This window comes from Lynx canadensis, chromosome A1, assembly GCF_007474595.2.
Source record: "Lynx canadensis isolate LIC74 chromosome A1, mLynCan4.pri.v2, whole genome shotgun sequence".
NCBI lineage: Eukaryota > Metazoa > Chordata > Mammalia > Carnivora > Felidae > Lynx > Lynx canadensis.
In genome coordinates, this window is record NC_044303.2 from 49761624 (window position 1) to 49778909 (window position 17286).

Genomic DNA, 17286 nt, shown 5'->3' on the forward strand with positions numbered 1-17286 from the left:
ATGGGAGATAGGAGAAGGAGGGCGGGGAGGAGGGGAAGAGGGCAGGAGGGAGTGAGAAAAGGAAGGAGAGAGAAAGAAGGAACACAAGTAACTTATAAATACTGGGGAAGAAAAGATAGGACAATTTTATGAAATGGTGCCTTAACACACTTCTGATTAATCTTGTAGAATACTCTTTTCCTACATTGTGTCTTCTGCTGATAATAGGGTTGGTAGCTGATCACTTTAATTAAGAGAAATATCTATAAAGTATTTTGAGTTCAGGCAAAGAAGAAAGAACAAGAACACCCTACATCAGAAGGTACTATGTCCTAATGCTCCCCTGCACTTCACTTTCCTGACCCTAATACTTGTGATGACAACAGGCTAGTGATTTTGTAGACCATCCCTCAATTTGGGTTTGTTGACTCTACCTCATGATTAGATTCAGGTACTGCTCCTTTGGCAGGAATACCACAGAAGTTCTGTACTCTCTGTATCAAGTCGCACAAGATTTCAATTTGTCTCATTGCTGATGACGTTCCCTTGGGTCACTTGACTGAGGTGGTGTCTGCCAGTCTTCTCCACTGTGAAGTTACTACTTTCCTCTTTGTTATTAAAAAGTATTAATTAAATCCAGTAAATATCCTGATCATGATCAACTTCCAAGGTATTCATTTATGTTTCCTATCAGAGTGGGCTCGTCGTTTCCTACTTCATGCAACAGGTTACAATCCTTGGCTATCATTTATTTTGACGTTTATATTGCCTCAGATGTCAAGTGCGGGAGCCCTTCAAGGCCTTTTTAAAACTTTTTTAAAAATGTGTTTATTTATTTTTGAGAGAGAGCTAACAGGGGAGGGGCAGAGAAGGGGAGAGAGAGAATCCCAAGCAGGATCCACACTGTCGGCGCAGAGCATGATGTGGGGCTCAAACCCACGTACCATGAGATCATAAACTGAGCTGAAATCAGGTCGGACGCTTAACCGACTGAGCCATTCAGATGCCCCTCAAGGTTTTTATGACATACCACCATCTTTCTTTGAGCATTCCCTTATTATCTAAAATACCAACATGCTCTGTTTATCATCTACTTCCTTTTGAAGTCCTGGAATCAGCCATTTCTCCCAGGATCCCAGTTCCCTCTTGTAGAATGATATGCAGAAACCAAACCTTGGGTGCTTGGTGTCACCCAAGCAGGCTTAATTTATTCTGTCATTTGAAGAAAAGCTGTTCCCAGCTCCTATCAGTGGACAGAGCCAGGGACCACATACAGATTTACACACACACACACACACACACACACACACACACATGTTACATGTTAATACATATACATGCATTACATATTATACATAAAACTCTAGTATTCAAAAATATATAGATAGATAACCAGGATTCCATACTGTTACCTCTGAGTTGAATCCAACAACATGGGATTTATTCTAATTTCTTCCCTTTTCATATTTGTAATTTCCTTTTACTAAATCCTTAATACGTTTACATATTTGACCAGTCCCCTGTGTGTTAAAATCTCCACAACTGACACCTCACAGACACTCTCCTCATCCTACTCAGGTTCCAACACCCCATATCAGGGCTGCCACACCCACCCACAGAGGCCATCCCCACCCTGCTCAGACTCTAACTCCTCATAGCAGCACCTTGAATGCCTTCTCCCCTCCACTCACTCTCACTCTGACATCCTGCACTGGGCCATCCCTATGCAGGACTGGCCTCCTCATCGGCTGAGGCTCAGACTTCCTGAACCAGGTTACCCTCTTAAGTTGACACACTCCTCACCACACTCTGGTTTTCACAGGTTGCATTGGGCCACCCCACACACAGCACCCCACAGGCTCTATCTCTCTGCTCTGAGCCACTGTAACTCTCCCACCCTCCAGCCCTAACACCTCTACCTTGCCTGATCTCATCTGACAGTTTTGGACTGAACCATTCAGGAAGAGAATAATGGAAGGGAAGAGAAATCACTTTGATTTTAAAATAAAATATACAAATTTATTAAATGGAATATGTAGATTTCTATTAATTTACACTGTTTTCAGCATTTCCTGTCAGTTCCTAATAATAGCAAAATGAAGTATATTCCTATATATATATATATATATATGTATATATATACATATATATACATATATATACATGTATATATATACATATATATACATATATATATGTATATATATGCATATATATACATGTATATATATGTATATATATGCATATATATATATATTTCTACTACTAAATCTCTTGCTCAAACTTAGATATTAGAAGCACCAGAATAGGGGCGCCTGGGTGGCGCAGTCGGTTAAGCGTCCGACTTCAGCCAGGTCACGATCTCACGGTCTGTGAGTTCGAGCCCCGCGTCGGGCTCTGGGCTGATGGCTCGGAGCCTGGAGCCTGTTTCCGATTCTGTGTCTCCCTCTCTCTCTGCCCCTCCCCCGTTCATGCTCTGTCTCTCTCTGTCCCAAAAATAAATAAACGTTGAAAAAAAAAAAAATTTAGAAGCACCAGAATAAATCATGAGATTACTTTAAAGAATTTAACTATGTTAAAGCGATCTTTGTGGTTTATTTTTTTGAAAGGAAATATTCTGTGAGACAGTTGAGAATGAAGTAAAGCAGTTAGTAAACACAGACATCAATATCTAATTAAGAGTCTCTGTTTAATCTTACCCTTGAGAAGATATTTTCCAGGGAGCTAGTTAAAGATCTCTTAGCTTTATTTTTCAGAATGTCAAGTTTGAACCTTCCACTGCTTGTTGCATTTTCCGGGATGGTACTATTTGAAATTGTCTATAGAAAGAAAAACAGATAAATTTTAGTTTGGAAACATTCAGGGTTAAATGAGCCTTTAAATACAGGCTTGACTAAGCCATTAAAAACCGTAAGAATTCTTCTGTAGTTCTATTAAGGAGTAATAATTTAGGTCCCACACTGTGAGCATACAGATTGTAAGGACAGGGGGTTACTTTTTAATATTGCAAGTAATAAAAAAACACAGAAGATCTCTCCTTTATGCCTTTCCTTTCTGCTAATATATTCCTGCTGCATTTAACAAAAATTTAAACTTGACACGTCAATTTTTACTGCCATTTTGACTAACAACTATAACCATCCCTCTTCAAGCCACATATTTTATACCCAAATTATGAAGGAAAACATAGAAAAAAAGTTTCAAAGAACAAAGCATCTAGTGAAACTGAATTCTGCTGATGCCTCTGTTAAAATCCCATTTTCATTTGTGAGTGGGTCATTTCTTTCAGATCAACAAATACTCATAGATACTACAAACTGTATGAGAATCTACAATATGTCCACTATATTAGATTCTCTATTTTATCCTAGTGCACTGAAAAGCTACTATGGTTCCTAGTAGTAGAAAATTTCCAAGAAAGAAACTTTATTATTTGTTTGAGAAAGAAATATATTCACATTAAACAGCAACACAAAACAACATGTATCAAATCTGGAAGTGTGAAGACTGGTTGTGGGTCTCAGTAATCAAAAGATTGGTTGTGGGTCTCAGTGGTCGGGAATAAAAAGATAGGCAAGATTCAGACAGGCAGAAAAAAAGGGGATGAAGATGGTCCTGGCACTGGGGATGACAGCAAAATACTAAAGACCAATGCCCATGGGGCAGTGAGACAGTGCAGGTGTTTGGTTAAAACAAAAGAAAGTAGTGGAAGGTTAACTTGGAAAAGTGAGGCTGGATATGAAACCTTGAATGGGAGGAATCATGGATCAGATTTTATAAGCAGAGGGGCATCACAAAGTAATGTCTGGGGGAAAGATTTATTGGAAAGCAATATTGAAAAATCATGGGAAGGACAGGAAAATCAGAGAATGAAAGACCAGGCAGGAAAATTCAGCACAGTCATTAGAATTGGCTCCATGGGGTTAAGAAGTTACTGATTAAAAAAATATATATATGATCCCCCTTAAGAAAGGAAGGAAAGCCATGGCTATGGATGTGAGCTGGACTGGGCTGGGGTGTATATAAAGGATTAGGAGGGTATTCTTGTCAGGCTTTCAGGCAAAGAACATGACTAAAATAGAGAAATTGTAATGGTGCTTAGCACGATGCTTGACACCGTAGATGCTCAGTAAATACCAGGTAAATAAATGGAAAGAAGAAAGGAAGGGTGGGGGGAAGAGAGAAAGTGAGGGAGAACTTACTAAAATCCCAAGACTTTATGTTTCTTGACCTTCCTATATCACTGGACATGGCTGATCTTCTAACTTGAACTTTTCTCCTACCTTGGTCACCCACCATGGCAAATTTCATTCATTCTCTTTCTGTCTTTTTCACTGGCACCATTTTAATTCCCTCATTGCCTGACATGCAGGCGTCCCTCGGTACCTCCCCCTTCGATTTCAAGTCTATGCCAGAGCCCAATGTCTTCCATATTTACACCATGAACTCAAATTCCTCTGTGGGCACCAAATCCATTTTTCTAATTAAATGTCAAACACATGGGGCGCCTGGGTGGCGCAGTCAGTTAAGCGTCCGACTTCAGCCAGGTCACGATCTCGCGGTCCGGGAGTTCGAGCCCCGCGTCGGGCTCTGGGCTGATGGCTCAGAGCCTGGAGCCTGTTTCCGATTCTGTGTCTCCCTCTCTCTCTGCCCCTCCCCCGTTCATGCTCTGTCTCTCTCTGTCCCAAAAATAAATAAACGTTGAAAATAAATAAATAAATAAATAAATAAATAAATAAATAAATGTCAAACACATTTCTAAAATTGAACTCTTATTTCTTATTTCCATCCCTTTCCCCACTCTTGTTTTCTTTCTACATGTCCTAGACTAGTTTCATACAGTTCCCCCAAATCTGCAACTGTGTGGCCTCTACTAGCAATCCCCTTTCCCTTCCTTGACACATGTTCCCAGTCACCAAGTCCTAATGATCACGCCTCCTAAATGGTTCTTGCCTCATTCCCTTTCCCATATCTCCAGTAGTGCTGTAGCTCAGCTTCTCTCCAAGACAAAATAAATTCTTTTCTTTTTAAGTTCACTTATTTATTTTGAAAGAGAGAGAGAGAGAGCGAGAGAGAGAGAGAGAGAGACCATGTGCAAAAGTGGGGGAGGGGCAGAGAGAGAAGGAGAGACAGACTCCCAAGCAGGCTCCGCATCATCCACGAAGAGCCTGATGCAGGGCTCGAACTCACAAACTACGAGCTCATGACCCAAGCTGAGATCAAGAGTTGGACACTTAATTGACTGTGCCACGCAGGCACCCCCAAAATAAATTCTTAAAGACAGAATCACTCAATCTATTTTTGTATAGGTGTTATCCCTCTCTGGTACATACTTATATCATTGTCCCAATCCTGCCATATATCTCCATATTTTGCTTTATTTGATTACATGTCAGTTTCTCCTCCTCAACAGTTAGATGGCAGAAAAGAGCTGTCATTATTCAACCCCATTGCCTAGTACCTAGTACGCAACTTGATAACAGTTTGTGCAATAACTAAATGAGTTACTTCTCGCATATTCTATTATCAAATTCTCCGGATTTGAGAATGTGACTTCAGTCCTAACACTGTCAACCTCCTCACCCATCAACCTGTCCCACAAATCAACCATCACTATAACAGCAGAATTATCTCTTTAAATTACAAACCTGAACTCACACTCTTACTTGAAACCTTTCAATGACAAAGTCAGGCTGAGCACTTAAGGCTCTTCATCATCTCACTGCTGCCTATCCTTCTAGCCATTATTTCCCCATCAATCCCCAGGTACATCCTAAAAATCCATTAAGTATGTTGAAGGCCTGCATGAAGTATGTCGTGCTCACAGCTACCGCAAAACTTTGTCCTCAATGTCCCTTCCTTTAAAAACACTCCCTCGAATTTTTCAATGAACAAACCATCTCCCCTAAAACTTCAGCCTCCCCCAAATTTCTTCTTCTTGAATTATTTAATTCTTCCCTCTTTCCTTACTCTCCATTCTGGCTCTAAAGCAAAAACATAGCTATTTTTGAGCTCACTGCACTTCTTTTAAAAAGCCACTTTGTTACCTCTATTCTATGTGTCCATTTATCTGTCTGCATTCCCCTTTCCAATATTTGAGCTCTTTCCTGGAAGATTCATTCATCTCTTTTTTGTTCACCATTATCACACAGCTTAGCTCATAGAAGGTTCTCTCGAAGAGACTATTCAATGCATACAATTCAGGAATCACTAATAAAGTGATATGTGATTTGTTCTGAATAGAGTGAAATACAGACTAATCGGAATTAGTGTTACTAAGTAAATATGTCATCGTCTCCCTACATGCTGTTGTTGGTGTCTTGCTTTATTTACATGCAGCTGGAAACACATTCTCCACCACATGCACAAAAATACCATATCTTCCTTTGCAGCTAAAAGGGATGTTTCCAAAATACTACTGCTTCTTTGGGTATTTGCTATGTACCCCTCAAGCCTGTGTAAACTTTTAACGAAATAAAATGTTCATATGAATTTGAAATAAAATGGGTTAATATAACTAAAACTGCATGTTCATTCTAAATCATGAACACTTACTATTACTGTTTTTATAACAATAATCCTTTTTTTCACATTTTAAAACTCATCATTATTTTATCTCAATGTTAAAACCTCCCATAAATAGCTGAAAAATGAATCTGATAGGACTTTAGCCCTAACGATGAGAACACAAAGAAAAGAAACTCCTTTCACATCTTCTGTGATATTTTGAGTAAATACATAAACAAAACAAAAGTAGGTCCAGGAAAAGAAAACATCTCACCGATGGGCCTTCTCCAATGTGAATGTGTGTCCTCTGCTTGGCCTCACACAGCTGCCTCAAATGTAAAATCACAAGTTCATTCTCTTCCTGGTCGCTGACTGGCTTCATTTTCTGTCCAACAGACAAACCAAGAGCACATGATGGCAACACAGCTTCTCTCATCTTATTGTATTCCCTCTTGGCTTTATGTGTCTGGCAGACAGACATAAATAACGCTAAGTGTTTCACTGCCCTTAGAAGCAAAAGTAACAGGGGCATTCTCATTACTATCATATACAGTTCAAGAGAATATATATCTTTAACTTCAGAGAGAGAAGTGAAAAAAAAAAAAAAACACTTATAAAAACAGGCTCCAATTCTCATTTCTTAAATCTTATTTGTGAGAACTATAAATTATGTTACCTGGACGCGCTCAAAGATGTCTGCCTGCTCATTATCTGTCAGTGAAGAGAGATGCCTCTGTATTACCAGCTTGGCTCGTGGAGGGTAGAGACCTATGGAAAATGATGGAGATAAGTATTAAACACAGTAGCTGATGTATATATACATCAAAATGTATATATAATGCATTACAGACTGTCCCTTTAGCAGGCTCTGAAGCTAAATGTTCTCAAGGAGATGTGTTCCCACCCATAATAAACCTTGGAAACCTACCATGAAATGATTAAAGCTAGATGGAACCTTACCTAAATCAACAGACCCCTGTCGGTATCCTGAAGTCAGAATTATTTTTTTTAACTTTTTTAATGTTTATTGATTATTTTTGAGAGAGACAGACAGACACAAGTGAGGGAGGGGCAGAGAGAGAGGGAGACACAGAATCTGAAGCTTCCAGCTGCCAGCACAGAGCCTGATGCGGGGCTCAAACGGACAAATCATGAGATCATGACCTGAGCCAAAGTCAGACGTTTAACCAGCTGAGCCACCCAGGCACCCTCTGGAGTCAGAATTATTAACAAGAAGTTTCTAAATGATACCAAATCAACAGCATAACCAGGTACCGTTTAGTATACTAACAAACTTTGACGCCACAGAAACTCGTGGGTGAACACTAGCCTTGGCCAAAATCTCTAAGCTTAAACATGACCAAAAAAAAAATTGTTTTTGAGAGAGAGAGAGAGAACAGAGGGTCAGAAGGATGGGGAGAGAGAGAATCTTAAGAAGGCTCCATGCCCAGAGCAGAGCCTGGCACAGGGCTTGATCTCATGAAGGTGAAATCACGACCTGAGCCGAAATCAAGAGCAGGACGCTTAACCCACTGAGCCACCCAAGTAACCCAACGTAACATAATATTAATTTAATATTAATAATATTAAAAGGCAGAGCTCCAGCACAAACAGAATCTCTCCTCATCATGCAGGTCTTGTTTCACAGAACAAAATTTCAAGAATAGCAATAGTATTTAGTGACATTTTTAGTGTTATTATTTTACCAAGGAATTGTTTACCTCTGTATATCATGTTATTTTTATATCTACCATACTCTTACACATAATTTATATCAAGTCCTTGGACAAAACATTTTTCCATGAAAACATTTTTGGTTTTATAAATTTTTTTTAAAGAGAAAAGAGTTATTTTCCTCTGAGTGAGATAACACTGTTTGTATTTGCTTTATATTTTATTACCCAAGTAGTATAAATTCCACATTTTTAAAATACTAGAACATTATAGATAGTGATAAATTTGCCTTTGATAGATACTAGAATCAGTGAGCAAAGGCATAAGAGATTTGTACAGATTCAAAGTATCTTCCCTAAAATATTTGTTGGCTCCAGGGTGAAGAATAGTACTTTTATGGTGGAAAATTGCTGAGAGTACCTTGAGCAGGTGATAAGGCCAGCATGACCAGTAATAAACTCCTCAACATCATGAGTCTCATGACAGGATGCACTGAAAAGGAGGCTGCACCATTTCTACAGTGCTCTTGCTAGGGAGGAGTGCCCTCATTACAAAATTGAGAAGATATCAAACAGGCTGAACCAAGGGACAACCAGCAAAGTAACGGAGTGATGCTTTTGGGAATGTCAAGGTCACAGAAGACAAGGAGACTGAGGAGGAGGGTGAAGTCACCACTACATATAAGGTAGAATCCTGACTGGGATCCTGGAATGAAAAGGACATGAATGAAAACACTGGTGAAGGATCAAATTAAATGTTTAGTTTGGATAATAATATTGTACCAATGTTAATTTCCTATGCTAAACATTGCACTGGGCTATAGAAGATGTTAACAATTGGAAAGGATAGGGGTGAACATTTGGAAACTCTCTGCAACTGTCCTATTAATCTAAAAGTACACCAAATTAAAAGTTCTTTAAAAAAGAAATATAGGAAAAATGAACTATTGAGACCTCATCAAAATAAAAAGCTTCTGCACAGCGAAAGAAACAATCAGCAAAACTAAAAGGCAACCAACCGATGGAATGGGAGAAAGATATTTGCAAATGACATACCAGATAAAGAGCTAATATCCAAAATCTATAGAGAACTTATCAAACTCAAAACCCAAAAAAACAAATAATCCAGTGAAGAAATGGGCAAAAGACATGAATAGACACTTCCTCAAAGAAGACATCCAGATGGCCAACCAACACATGAAAACATGCTCAGCATCACTCATCAGGGAAATACAAATCAAAACCACAATGAGATACCACCTTACACCTGTCAGAATGGCTAACATTAACAACTCAGGCAACAACAGATGTTGGCGAGGATGCAAAGAGGATCTCTTTTGCACTGCTGGTGGGAATGCAAACTGGTGTAGCCATTCTGGAAAACAGTATGGACGTTCCTCAAAAAATTAAAAATAGAACTACCCTACGATCCAGCAATTGCATTACTAGGTATTTATCCAAGGGATACAGGTATGCTGTTTCGAAGGGGCACATGCATCCCAATGTTTATAGCAGCACTGTCAACAATAGCCAATGTATGGCAAGAGCCCAAATGTCCATCAATGGATGAATGGATGAATGGATAAAGAAGATGTGGTCTGTATACATACATATATATATATATACATATATACATATATATATATATATATATATATACACACACACACACAAACACAATGGAGTATTATTTGACAATCAAAAAGAATGAAATCTTGCCATTTGCAACTATGTGGATGGAACTAGAGGGTATTATGCTAAGCGAAATTAGTCAGAGAAAGACAAATATCATATGACTTCACTCATATGAGGACTTTAAGAGACAAAACAGATGAACATAAGGGAAGGGAAGCAAAAATAACATAAAAACAGGGAGGGGGACAAAATATAAGAGACTCTTAAACATGGAGAACAAATACAGAGTTACTGGAGGGGTTGTGGGAGGAGGGATGGGCTAAATGGGTAAGGGGCACCAAGGAATCTACTCCTGAAATCATTGTTGCACTATATACTAACTAACTTGAATATAAATTTAAAAAATAAATTAAAAAAAAGAAATATAGGATATTATGTATTTTTCCAGATAAAGCAAAGTGTATGTGTTATTCAACAAATTATATTTTCACTCAATTATATAATTTTAAAATGTATCCAAGTTGATATATAGTTGAAATTCATTCCTATTAATTCATTGTATGAACATATTTCAGTTATGCTATTGATACACATTTGGGTTGTTTACAATTTCCCCTTATTTAAAAACAATACAACCTTGAAAATGTCACCTTCTGAACCCATGTAAGAGTTTCTCTTATCAAGACAAGGAACTGGTGGGCAACTTTAGGTTAATACATTTCTATCAACTGTCCCCCAAAATGGCTACACCAATTTATACGACATTCAGCATCACATAAATGTTATCAATATCCCCACAATTTCACCAACAGTTAATCTGATGAGTATCTTACTGTTTTTTCCATTTTCATGTGTCTGACATCTAATAAGGCTGAGAATCTTCTCATTTTTATTATTGGACCTTTTAATTTCCTTTTTACACAAGTGTTTTTTAATATGAATTGTGTCATTGCCTACTGGTGGTTTTATCTTTCTCTTTCACACAGTAAGTGTTCTTATAAATTCTGATTACCAATCTGCTATCTCCTTACCTCTTGTTTATTATTCTTTTTTTTTTTAATGTTTATTTATTTTTGGGAGAGACAGAGACAGAATGCGAGTGGATTAGGGGCAGAGAGAGAGGGAGACACAGAAACCAAAGCAGGCTCCAGGCTCCGAGCTGTCAGCATACAGCCCGACACGGGGCTTGAACTCACAAGCTGTGAGATCGTGACCTGAGCCGAAGTCGGACTTTCAATGGACTGAGCCACCCAGGAGCCCCCTCTTATTTATTATTTAGCTTTCAAATAAGTAGTTGATATGTAAAAATGTAAATCCTTATGAGGTCAAATCTATCAATGTTTTCTTTTAACATTTACTGCATTTTTGTATCTTAATACAGGCTTTCTTGTTTAAGGACACAAGAATATTCTTATTTTATTTTAATGATTTTAATATTTTGTTTACATTGAGGAGTTTGATCCATCTAGAATGTATTTTGAGTAGGATAAGTGGAAGGAATATTTCTCTCTTTGGATAGCAAAATGATCCAACACTTCTTCCTGAGCAATTCAGCCTTTCCTACAGAAATTTATAATGTTCTCTTTACACCAAAGAATACTCCATTTTTGTAATGGTACAAATGTGAAAATAATGTACATTTGGTATACTATACATTTTAAAATCTGAATATTACATTTAAATAGTCCTTGATCACACAGCTGAATGGATATTCAATCAACACTGATGTTCATCATCAATTTTGCCATGTGCCTATAATCTTGCTGTCTACTGAGCAGAAATCACAATTTGCATTTACAATGACTAGACCATTCTCTGCCCGGCTCTGGAGCTTGCGTTCTCCCCATCTATCGTAATACTTCTCATGCCAAACTGCATTCACTGACTCACATGCCTATCTTCCACTCTAGATTGTAAGCTCCTGAAGGCACAGGCCACATCTCAGTCATTTCTGTATCCCCGGTGCCTAGCACATTGCCTGGCACATAGCAGATGCTTAACAAGGGTTTACTGACTTGCATTTCTTCTCTTGTGAAGCTGTTTTCAACCGTTTTTTTTTTTTGTTAGTAAGAGATACTGGGGAGAAAGGGGATGTGAGTCACAGAGTCACCTCTCCCTCATTTCCCCTCCCCCTTCCTGAGTACACTTTTTTTTAAAAACCTGCTTTATGATATCACATTATCCATGTCATCTTCAAATGTCCCTCAAAAACCATGCAAGGTTCATTCCAGTTCTATACTTTTAGGGAAAAGAATATATCATCAAGTGAGAGGGGAATAAAAAGAGACTTCTATAAACAGTCGACATTCTGGGATGCCTTTGCCTCTCTTCCCTCATTCGACAAATATTTGGGCAGTTCCCACTAAGTCCACAGCAGTCTTAAGAATTGTGAGAAATCCAACTCCCTTCCTCGAGTCTGCCTTCAGAAAAAAAATAAAAAATTAAAAAGAGAACGAAAGAGGGGGTGGGGGGAAATGCCAGGCGCCTAGGAGAGAGACTGCTCACACAAATCTGACTGGACATAAGAAAGGACTCTTTGGGCTCTGATTTCACTTGGAAACAAAGAACGATTCAATGACAGGAGTGACTTTCTCACTTTCCCAAATGCCAGAGAAAATCTGCTTTTGCCCCGGGGCCAAGTTATACTGTACCTTCCACCCTCTCACAGAGCTTATGCAGAGAGTGCATGGGGCAGGCCTCGCACAGCTTGATCTGGGTCTTGGCACTCTGCAGGGCAGCTGCTGTGCTGAAAGCCTGCTTCAGAGTCAGCATTACCTCATCCACCTACAGGAAGAAACAGAACTCAGGTCTCTAAAAGTTTGCTTTCACGGTCACACATTGAAAGTCCAACGGCAACGTGAGACGTTGTGGATGCTTGACTAAATAATAAATGAGGGAATTTGATGACTACAGAGCTAGTAGAGAGAAAATATCAAGTGTAACCTTAGCCCTTCAATTATCCTATCATTGAAGCTGGATGTGAAGGTGTAGCACACTAATGACTTGAATGCTATTTTTGAATTCCACTGAGGGTTCCACCGTCACTGACAGTCAATCAGATCTTTCTTTAATTAAGTAGTATAACAGACTCCTTGGGAAGTTTTGTCTGCAATCCATAGGGAGCAACAAAAGAGGTTAAATGTTCACTTCTGGTAATAGGTATCCTATTTATTTCATCCTTCTGGATCATTTTTAGTGTAAAAACAAATAAAACATGGGTTTAAGCAAAGTTCTGGGGGAAAACAAGTTCAATTTAAATCAGGTCAAGAGAAGTCTGTGAAGCTTGCTCTGTGTCTGCTAATTTATTATCATTTCACTTCTGATTTATGACACTAAGAAGTTCTGACATCATGTTAGCGAACAGCTGGGTCTCACCACCAGGTCAGCAGTTTCAAAACCTCGAGCCGGTTTCCCCCCAGCCTTTCCAATGACTCAGTCAAGAAGTGTAAATCTAGCATTCTAGCCTACTGGTTGTTTCTTTGGGGTCATCCTCGACCACTGCTACACTGACCTCAGGCTCCGTCTCCCCTGTTGATGTAATCATCAATGTGAGTTGTGGTTTCCCCATATACTGTACACTGATCAAAGTCTAAAACCTCCATATGAAGCTGCGAGACACCAAGGTCCTCACCAGAGGCAGCTTGGCTATTGAAAACCCAAGTCTCTTTTTCCCCCTCCCCCTTCAGCCTGGTTTAAGAAGAAGCTATTATAGAAAGGATTTCATCTACTTCTGCATTCGAGTGTATGAAGAATCAGCAACGAAATAACTTTATTCCTCTAATATTACTAAAAGGAGAGATCCAAACACTGAGCAACCAGTCGTTATTAAGTTGACTATGTGACCAATTTTTTAAAAGCTTGTGAATAATTTCACATTGTTCCATAAATAATGAATTATTCATAACGTCTGCTCTCTTACACCATAACTAAAAAATAAAAATTTCTCACTCTTGAAAACAAAAGCACCACATGTTTAATGCCTTTGCAGTTTTATTTCATTTGCCTTGTTGTGTATTCAAAAGCAATTTCAATGACTTGAGAACATGTTTGTTTTTATTTTCTTGTTTCTCATTTATTAAAGGCACCGAAAGGATGAATCCTCTGCTTAGCTTTCATGTGGAATTATTGTGTGTAATTATTAATACTGCTTTGTAAAGGGCCTCCAATGGAAATACTGAACTTTCACGTTTTCTTCTTTATTTCTAGATGAAACAAAAGCCCATTTCAATGGTATCTAATATGTGGCTACCAATTTCTTCCAGCTACAAATATTACTAAAAACTTTATCGGACTTCTAAAATTTTAAATGTTTTGCTTCTTTAGATCCATCATTTTTTTAGATGGCCTATAAATTCTATCATGGGATCAGAGCTACTAAAAGTTCAAACAAGTGCAGTATGAATAACTTAATTGTTTTAGTCTAGATATAACAACAAAAATATCATAGGTCATGTTAAGAGGTTAAAAGTAAAGGACTTAACAAGGATAAATCCATAATGAAGATAATGCCCATAAACATTTATGCACCAAACTTAGGTATTTCATAGCATTTAAGAATGTAAATGTAAGAATCACAGAATGTGTAAGGACTTCACAGGATTACCTAGTTCAATTCTCTGGAAAATGTAAACTATTAAACTCCATACAAATTCTGGGTCTTGGGAGCATGAGCCTTTTTTTTTCCCCCATACTTTTCCTGGATACTGTTGTCTGCATCTGTGGGGTTTTACTTTTCCTTGGTCTATAGGTAGCAACTTCCATTTTTTTCCAGGCCTATTAGACTAATTTTGGAGACTGCAAAAGTGGTGCTTTCTATCAATCTCATGGTTTTAGTCAAACAAGATGAAGCCACCTGCCTACTGCTAGTTTACAAGGGACGGAAGGCATACTGAGCATCTAAACTTGGGGTGAAAACCCCCAGGAGCCATGAGAACTACTACATTGTTTATCAATTCACAGCAACTGCTACAAAAAAAGAAAAGAAAATGTGAGCTGTGTATTCTTTGTACTCAGAGAAGATAACTCAGTATGTGTGGTTTTGCAATACTTTGTCTTACACAACTGCCAAGCCACATCAATCGTAACACTGCTTAGACTATAATATTTAATTAACTGTTTTGTTCTATATACCAGCTGCTTGAACTATCCTCATTTAATACAGGAAATCTCATTTAGTTTTTCTTCTAGCTTGGAGTTCTGATGCCCCACATTTCAGTTAAGATGCCACTGATAAAATTAGAATCAACAAGTTTTAAAAGATTCCGGCAAAGCCCTGTTCTAAGGAATAGCAATGCCCAAATGGAGATTTGGACACAGCTTCAGTATAAGAGGAAGACATTCTCAGCCTGTCTGGGCTGTGGCCTTAGTCACAGAGCTTCCTCAGGTGGAAAATTCAGCACATTCTCAGACTTTCTACTCTTAACTCCCTGTTTCAAACACATGTATGAGGACAAAACAAAAATACTAAAATCTATAAACAAAACCAAACCTGTACAAGAGATTGAGAATAAGGTTTCATGTAGTTTTCCTTTCAGTGCAGGTTAACTAGTAATCAGATTAACTGGCACCTAGAAAATGTCTGAAATAAGAGTCACACACTCACTCAGAATACACTGAAAGACCACCTGATACTCCAGTCTAGAAACGTGGGAGGATACAACAAGAATGAGGGTGGTCGTGGCCTTGTATGAGTCACAATCTAGTGGACTAGAAAGTTATGTGAACAAGTAAGAGTGGGCATTGATAGGAACTGTTAGGGACCTATAAACAATGTATCGCAAGAGCACTGGCAATAAAGCAACTAAAAGAAGTCAATTCCTTTAAAAAAAAAAAAAAAGCTTCACTAGGATGTACACAAATACAAAGCTGAAAAGAAGAAGGGGATGTAAGTGACAGTAAAGCAAGGCCAGGCTGGGGTCACATCCAATGAAGAAGTAAAGAGAATGTGAAAACAGGGGATGAAAGAATGGCACAGTCTCCCTGTTCAGAAGCAGCACAGACCCTGGAGACCCACCAGGTCACCCTCCCTCCTGACAATATAAAAGTGTGAGCCCTGGCTGTGGCTTCTTCTCACACAGCAGACTCCTCACTCTGCGCAGCCAACAGTGACCTCAGAACGTCAGCTGTACTTGTGTGGGCCCCAGCCACTCACTGAACATCTTGATCCCATGTGTCCCAAACCACATGAAAGCAACCTCACACCAATCATCACACCAGCCTCTGCTGTCTGGCCCAGAGACCAGCTCGGGCCATGTGAGAATACGGTCACGAAAGGGAGAGGCAAGCCAGTGGGGACCAGAGAAAGAGGAAGGCCCTTTTGCCATGCCAGACAATCTTGAGCTTGTCTTTTAACAAGGAGGCATAATCTGGTTCCTGGAAGTTTTGTGAGGAAAAAAAACCTAGAGCATGATGCACAAAGTGGACAGATGACATATTAAGCCAGTGAGCGGCAGGGAGACTTGTTAGGACCCTAGAGTGATGATGGCCTAAGCAAGGAAGAGGAATGCCCAGACTCAGGTAGCAGGCAGAGAGGGAAAGGAGGAGAAATGGATAAGGGACTTTTCTACCTTTACCTTAACAGGATTTGGTGAACAAGGGGATACGGAAGGTGAAGGAGAAAGCCTTATGATGTCTAAATTCAGAAGCTGGGTAAATGGAGCTGCTAAAATAAAACACGGAACACAGGACAGGTTTTGGAAAGGCAGAAGAGTAAGGGATCCCCGACATGGTGGAAGACTCAGCCTCAGCAAGGAAGAGGAACCATGGAAGGAGGGAGGGAGGGGTGAGCAGGGAGCAGGACGGCATATTCTCCTGCTCTTATTTTCTACCTAATGCTTACCTGGCTGGCACTTTCCAGTTCTGTGTCACTGTTCTCTTTGGCTTTCTCTTTCTCCTTCCCCGTCCTCATCTGCTCCCATGCCTTCAACTATCATTTATATGATGGCAACTCTCAAATTTCTATCTCCAATCCTGAACTGGACCCATTACACAGTGGTCACCTGGATCTCAACATGGGGAGTTTTTCTGGGCATGGTTAATTATCTAGCATGAGAACAAAATGTAAATGGAACTCTCTTGAGGAAGAAATTGTTAGTGATGGGAGTACTCTATTCCCTAGGGAAACAGGTTGAGATCCCAGAGGGTCCCAGGCAGAAAGTGCCTTTGTTGGAGCACCCGGGTGGCTGACACAGTTGATCCCCAGATTCTTGATACCATATGGACTCAGGTCGTGATCTCATGGTTGTGATCTCACGGTCGTGGGATCGAGCCCCACGTGCAGCCAGCACTGAGCAGAACCTGCTCGGAATTCTCTCTCCCTCTCTCTCTGCTCCTCTTCTGCTCGCGCTCTCTCTCTCTCAAAATAAATAAACAAAACTCAAAAAAAAAAAAAAAAGAAAGAAAGTGCCTTTGTACCAATTCACTCCCATTTCTTCATTTTTCCTACTCTCAGTGTCTATATGGGGAGTATGGGAGGCCAGAGTTGAGCAGAAAT

The 17286-nt window shown here is 39.3% G+C and overlaps 1 protein-coding gene across 5 annotated transcripts in view; it reads right to left on the reverse strand.

Annotated features, from left to right (window-relative positions):
• Window positions 1–17286, reverse strand: part of TBC1D4 (TBC1 domain family member 4) — a 189582-nt gene that overhangs the window by 42767 nt on the left and 129529 nt on the right. For all 5 annotated transcript variants that reach the window (XM_030312002.1, XM_030311991.1, XM_030312011.1 and 2 more), the window contains exons 5-8: window positions 12446–12578; window positions 7163–7254; window positions 6761–6871; window positions 2679–2798 (exon numbers count right to left, since the gene is read on the reverse strand). In XM_030312002.1, the coding sequence (XP_030167862.1) occupies window positions 2679–2798; window positions 6761–6871; window positions 7163–7254; window positions 12446–12578 (456 nt within the window). The remainder of the gene's footprint in view (window positions 1–2678; window positions 2799–6760; window positions 6872–7162; window positions 7255–12445; window positions 12579–17286) is intronic.